Raw genomic sequence first — 7365 nt, 5'->3', positions numbered from 1 at the left:
CTATAGATACTGCTATAGTGGATGCAGCTATAGATACTGCTATAGTGGATGCCGCGATGGCCTAGCGTTAACTATGACCCCGGTGGTAATTGTGCTGCAGCTCTGTTAAGGCTGGTGGTAGATATCTAGTTGTATAATCTGGTAGAGTCGTGCGGTGTGGTGTGAGTGTGCGGTCGTACGGTGTGGTAGAGGTGTTTAGTTATACGCTGTGATAGATATAGGGTTGTTCAGTGTGGTCACACATGCACGCACACACACACACACACACACACACACACACACACACACACACACAAACCTACCTATTTTAATCGCGCTTAAAATCTATTTTAAACGCGAATGAATTCCAGCCAATCAGAACAGTGGTTTTTAATCGCGCTTAAAATCTATTTTAATCGCGATTAAAAACCACTGTTTTGATTGGCTGGAATTTAATCGCGCTTAAAATACATTTTAAGCGTGATTAAAATAGGTAGGTTTTGGCGGTAATGGCCTTCCATACTAACACACACACGCGCGCGCGCACACACACATTTACTGAGAATGTGTAAAAAGGCACTAATGAAGTAACTTAAATAGACATTAATATTACACAAAAATAACTAGTTTTTATTAATAGTTTTATGATTAGGCTTAGTTTGCAGTTTTACTTTCTAGTTTTACTTCTTCTTCTTCATCGTCATGTGCGTACGTGCATGTTTACATCTTATATTATATAATGGCTGTAGTGTGCGTCTGCGTGCGCGCGTGCTCTCGTATGTGTCGATGTGTCTAATTTATGCGTTTTTACAGCTACGTTGGTCACAACGAGACGCTACCCTGCATTCTTATCGCAGACCTAGAGGCGCAAAACATAACGGTCAGCGCCGAAGACATCACGTGGCAGCTACCCGACGGCAGGACTTTGAATGAGAACACCACGGAACTCGATAACAAGGTAAGTTCATCAATCAACATATTGATTAGGACGGCCTACACACCGGTGATCAATGAAAGATCAATACAATCATCAAGCTGGTCAATGTATTACTGATTGACGAGAAATCAACATAATTATCAAGATGATCAATATATTACTTATCGATGACTGCTAATCAATATATTACTCATCGATAATTGCTGATCAATGGATGATCAACACTAACGATTATATCGCTGATTAATAAACGATCAACATAAATGATTATCTCACCGATCGATGAACAATCTAAATAAATGACCATGTCGCCGATTGATGAACGATAAACATGAATGAGGATATCGCTGATCGATGAACAATCGATATCACTGATTAAGATGATCAATATATTGCTGATCACTGGATAGCCTACGATATGTTATTGCCCTCGGTGAGTGTCGACAATAGCGACAGTACAATGAGGAAATCACACGCGATGAGCTTACGGCATACGATCACGTAGCGCAATTGCTCTTCCTTGCAGAAAATAGTCGACAGCGGGGACCTTCTTATAACGGAAATCAAGAAGGAGGACTTTGCTTGGTACCTCTGTATAGTGATTAATGACACTGAGACACTCTACTCTAAGGCGCTACTCAAGAAGGTACGACTTAACATAGATACAAATTATCGATACAAATCGATTTCTTTAGTATGCGTGTGTGTGCGCCTGTGTATGTGTGTGGAAGTGCGTGCGTACGTGCGTGCGTGTCTTTATGTACGTGCGTATATATATATATGATTGTGTGTGTATGTGTGTGTGTTTGTGTGTGTGTGTGTGTGTGTGTGTGTGTGTGTGTGTGTGTGTGTTTGTGTGCGTGTGTGTGTGCGTGTGTGTGTATGTGTTTGTGTGTGTGTGCGGGTGTGCGCGCTCGCGTGTGTGATGCGTGTGTATGTGTGTGCGTGTATATTTACGCGAAAGCTGCCATAGGGTATAACACAACATATACTACGTGGAAATAGTATTCAAGGGACAGCCGCGTCCTGTAAAATTGTACACGAAATGTATATGCTTGATCCACAAATAACTAGAAATGAGCAGTTGTCGCCAACTACATGTATCCGCCGTGATCTAGTATGAATGGAATATCTCTGTAAGGACGTAGAAGGCAGGTAAAGTTAAATAAGTCACAAAGACACAAGGTTTGTTAGACAAATGGTGTGCCTCAGATGTGCAAGTATATGGAATCTGGTTACCCTAGGAGGCCGAAGAGGAAATGTAAGTCGACGGTAAAGATCAAACTAAGGTCAAGGGAGTGGTGGTTTTGTATGCGACAGACCTTCTCCCAAGATGTGTAAGCATACCAAGTTTGGTCGCGCTAGGTCAATTAGGGGCTGAGTTAGAGAGCGGAAAAGAAATATGATCAAGGTCAAGGTAAAGGTGAAATAAAGGTCGCAGTGACCTGGTGGGCAGTTTTTACCCGATCTCGGATTATCTTCAAATTTGGCATGAAGGTGCGTTATGGTAAAGCGAAGACGCCAATCGTTTTGTGTGGGCGGAGTCATCGTTGCCATGGTAACAACATTTTTGTGGAAATATTGTAGAACCTGTAACTTGTGCTGTTTTTACCCGATGTCATGGAATTTGCACACAGGTCCGATATAACATGTCCTATATATATATATGTATATCAAGAGCGGATAATACCTAGAGTGTACAACGGAAAAACGGAAAATAGTGCTATTTCACGACTACATTATTCTACTTTGCCTGCGACGTCTAGAATAATTTCATGGATTGCATTAAGCAGAATTCTTGCTCTCTAAAACAAGACCAACCGCTTGTCAATACGATACTCCTAGGCGGAGATTCGGCTCCTAAACCTCCCGTCCACATGCCAACGCCAACCCTCGCAATCCACTTCTGCCACCATCCTACACGCGGGTAAGCATTTTGGCTATGCGGTTTCCGTCACCACTTGGAGCGCTGATATTGATGTCATATGCCAAATTTGGTACTGTTACTACACTTAAGTAACTGAGGCTGCGTTGTGAAAACCTTGATGGAGCCGCCGGCTCCATCATGACGGGCGTTAGCGTGCTAGGAAAGATAATGGAAGATAAGGGCATAGGCGATGCCCCCGAATGTACCTATGATTAACCGAAGCGCCGTCCATCATAAATTTATCGGCGAAAAACCGAACTTTCACGAAGCAACGCTTAGCCGCGTGTAGGATGGTGGCAGAAGTGGATTCGAGGTGGCGTTTGGCATGTGGGAGGGGAGGTTTAGGAGCCGATATCTCCGCCTAGGAGTATCGTATTGACAAGCGGTTGGTCTTGTTTTAGAGAACAAAGAATTCTGCTTAATGCAATACAATGAAATTATTCTAGACTCGCAGGCAAAGTAGAATAATGTAGTCGTGAAATCACATATTTTCCCGTTTTTCCGTTGCACACTCTAGGTATTATCGCTCTTGATGTATATATATATATTTGATACAAATCATAAATTTAAATATAAATTTAAATGCAAATTTTAATACAAATATTAAATTAAAATTTTATTTTAAATTTGAATTTTTATTTTTAAATTTTTAAACTTAAATTTTAATATAAATTTAATATATAATTTTAATACAAATATAAATTTCATTGACAATCAGGTAAAAAGTGCAGAAGTTACAGGTTCTCGAAATATTTCGACAAAAAATATTGTTACCATGGCAACGATGACTCCGCCACACCAACAACGATAGGCATCTTCGCTTTACGATAAGCACCTTCATGCGAAATTTGAAGATGATCCGAGAAGATCTGCAGCCGTAGAGCGTTCACAAGGAAATCTCTGCGGCGGCGGCGGCGGCGCGACGATGCCAAACCCATAGTATCCCCACGAACTTCGTTCGGGGGATACAATAATTGCAACATTCAATGTATTTATTTACGATAACTTCCCTTTGATTTACAGCAATAGTGTGAACATAATCATGGGTTACAGAGCACCACGGGTTGTCACTACAACTGACGTCAATAAAATAATCGTAGCTTTGAGAATCTATTGCAGGCAGCAACATACGAATATAGATGTAGATATGATAGCCAATGCACGCCCTATGGTTTTATATATTGTCACGTATAATCACGTGTGGTCCTGCGATTCACGCCACCTGGTGTTGTAAGCACTCACATGTGATCGCACGAGATCCTGCAACGCACGCCACCTGGTGTTGTAGGTAGTAACAGTAGTAGCACACGTGGCCGCGTTCGTCATGCCCCCTAGTGTTTCAGGTTCTCACCAGCGATGAGTTGCACGACCAGCAAATGACTCAGGTGACGATAGGCAGCATAGCGGCAGCTGTCGTCATCGCCATCTTCGGCTCGCTCTGCATCATCTATGTCGTCTACCCTACCGAGACGTCGCCTCACACCGACGAAGCCGATAGGAAGCGTAGTGGCTATGCGAAGAATCGCGTGGCTGACGTGGACAACACGAAAGGTGAGGTGAACCTAGCCTACGACGACACAGAGGTGGTGACCAAGTTCTAACCTCCAATCGAAGCTATCTAGATGCGCCACAGGACGGCAGCAAGGTCTACTGTTATGTGAACTGATCGGTATCCCTGTTCAGTGATTAAAGTGAGCTAAGTGGGAGAAACCGTCATCCACATCAGAAAGGATTTAATGTCTTCGGTTTGCATTGCGATGGAGGCGAAACAGTCGCGGTGTGCTGGAACAATTTTACATTTCTAACACCAGGTGGCAGCAGGCTGTCTGTCGAAGAGTGCCATATTTTTGTGTGTGCGTGATTCAATCGTTATCTTTCAGAAAAGATAGAAAGCCAATGATTAAATTACAATTGATACGACAATGTAGCAATTAATAATGTACACGTAAAAATACATCCTGAATATGTTTTGAACTTTGGAATAAATATATTTGATATCAATATATTTATATTGATAAATGGAATGAAATGTTAATGTGGTATATGTAGTACGGTGACAGAGGGGGGGGGGCGAGCTTGCGTCAACAACGAAAAATAGAAATAACAAACTACTCCTTTCTAGGTTTAGCCTACTAGTTATTGCAATTACAGATCACCTAGAATAACTTAAGTAACTTAGATAACCTTACGAACTCTGTTCCGAACAAAAAATCTGCTGTCTATTGCATGTTTTCTTGAGATATCCGGTTTGTGCCCCTCAGCCTCTGTGACTGTACCAATGAGTTAGCCATCATAGTAGTGCCATATATGGGTGTAACCGAAATAGTTATGTGGATTTTCAGATTGACAAGTTGTCAACGTTGTCACGATCGTGGTCTTCGCGTTTTTTTACCCGTAATAATAATAAAAACGTCGCAATAAACCGCTTTAATCCCAATTTGATTGACCTTTGAAGTTAAACACACAGCGTTGTGATAATAGCAGAAGTACACGAATAGCAACGTAGAGAACAGAGATGTCTCCCTCCATTCACGTACTGCGGATAATAGCTTAGCTTCAGCAGTGCCTAGCTTTGCAGTGCTTAGCTTTGCAGTGCTTAGCTTAGCAGTGCCTGGCGGAAGAGCGCCTATAAATGTTTATTAGCGACCGCGACGGCTACGCATTATCAACGCCGGCTCGCGTCCGTGCGTGCTGCCATCGTGCGGGGAATAAAAGAAATCTCATCACGGCGATTGTTTCGCTAATTTTATGCTGTGAAGCTCGTTGTTATGCTCCAGTCGCTGTGCATGCAGTCAGGCAACGGGAGTCGAGGCTCTTATGTACACTGTGTTGAGTCTAGGCAATGTACAAACCCGTCGTACGTTACAGCAGTGTAAGACTCACTAGTACCATTGCGCACGCAACCGTCGTGACTATATAATATTGCACGCACGCACGCATGCACGCGACACATACATATTAACACATACAATAACACATACACATATCACTATACAATAACATACACATACACATACACATACACATACACATAGTGATACACATACACATACATCGACATACGTCAACTGCATGCCTTCTCGACACACTCGTCTGCTTGTACACGTGATCACCCGCTCGGTGTTGGATTGGCTGTCGCCAATAGCAACAGCAACGCGCCGTGTGACTGTGTGCGCGCCGCAAGCCGCCTGCCAGTGAACAGCAAACACCGCGCTTGCGTACGCAGCTCATCGCTTCATAACGAGCTTCCCCACTCTCTCTAAACTATAGAGAGTGAGCGCGCTAGTTGTGCACGCACACGTTAACAGCGCGAGTGATAGCGTGTACCCATCATATACGTGCGTGCGTGCATGCGTGCGTGTGGTATAGGGCGTTCACAGAAGTTGCGCACGCCAACCGCGCCAACGAATAACTACTCGTGAGTCTATTTGTGTGTGTGTTTGTGAGAGAAAGAGAGAGAGAGAGAGTGTGTTCGTGCGCAGGCGACACTGCGTCGCTCGGGAGTAGAACGCCGTCGCTTCACGCAGACGACCGCCGCGTCACCGCGGCGGTACACCACTGCCGAGCCCGCGGCAAGTGTTTGGCACCAAGAGCACCGCAGTGCTTGTAGTCTGTCCGTACTCCTGTGGCAAATCCGTGGCACCGAGCCATAACGACGAGAGAAAGAGAGAAAGAAAGAAAGAGAAAGAGAGGGAGAGAGAGCAACAATAGCAACCGGACGGACAGTAAAGCAGTGTGCTGTTGGCGAAGCCGCCGCGTGGTATGACGGACGAGAGACGCGAGAAGCTGAGCAGGCACGCGCATACAGGTAAGCTCGTACGTACATTTATCTATCTATCTATCCATCCATCCATCCATCCATCCATCCAATCCATCCATCCATCATACCATCCATCACATCTCCATCCATCGCATCCAATCCATCACCGATCCATGCCATCCCATGCCATCCCATCCCACCATCCATCCATCCATCCATCTCCATCCATCCATCCCATCCATCCACCTACCATCCATCCATGCCATCAGCCGATCATCCATCCATCCATCCATCACCATACCATACACATCATCATCATGTCATCCCATACCAATCCTTCACACTCTGCCCATCCATCCATACCCGTTATCTGGGCATGCCATCCCATCCATACCATTGCCATCCATCCATCCATCACCATCTCCATCCACATCATCCATCATCTATCATTCCATCCATCCATCTCCATCCATCCATCCATCCATCATCCTAACTCCATCCATCCATCATCTCCACCATACCTCCTCATCTAATCCATCTCAATCCACCATCATCCATCATCCACCACCATCATCCCATCCATTCCACTGCATATGTATACTACGGTGAGTGTCAGTCTACAGTTAAGCGAGAGGTTGAGTGTGTACTAACCAGTAACAAAGTGATGCAAGCAATTACGTCGAGTAGCTGCTGTACGACGCACGGCACATAGGCCACGTACAAGCGACTCAATGCACACGCACACGGCACAAATAGCCCGAC

General features: G+C 44.4%; 1 protein-coding gene across 1 annotated transcript in view; it reads left to right on the top strand.

Moving 5' to 3' along the window:
• Window positions 1–4800, top strand: part of LOC106805853 — an 8778-nt gene extending 3978 nt beyond the window's left edge. Inside the window, exons 2-4 of the mRNA XM_014807625.1 lie at window positions 793–937; window positions 1443–1562; window positions 4187–4800. Of these exons, the coding sequence (XP_014663111.1) occupies window positions 793–937; window positions 1443–1562; window positions 4187–4444 (523 nt within the window). The 3' untranslated portion in view covers window positions 4445–4800. The remainder of the gene's footprint in view (window positions 1–792; window positions 938–1442; window positions 1563–4186) is intronic.
• Window positions 4801–7365: the final 2565 nt, after the last annotated feature.

This window comes from Priapulus caudatus, unplaced genomic scaffold (assembly GCF_000485595.1).
Source record: "Priapulus caudatus unplaced genomic scaffold, Priapulus_caudatus-5.0.1 Scaffold130, whole genome shotgun sequence".
Classification (NCBI taxonomy): domain Eukaryota; kingdom Metazoa; phylum Priapulida; class Priapulimorpha; order Priapulimorphida; family Priapulidae; genus Priapulus; species Priapulus caudatus.
Note: the sequence above shows the minus strand (reverse complement) of the source record. Positions and strands in the feature narration are given on the sequence as shown.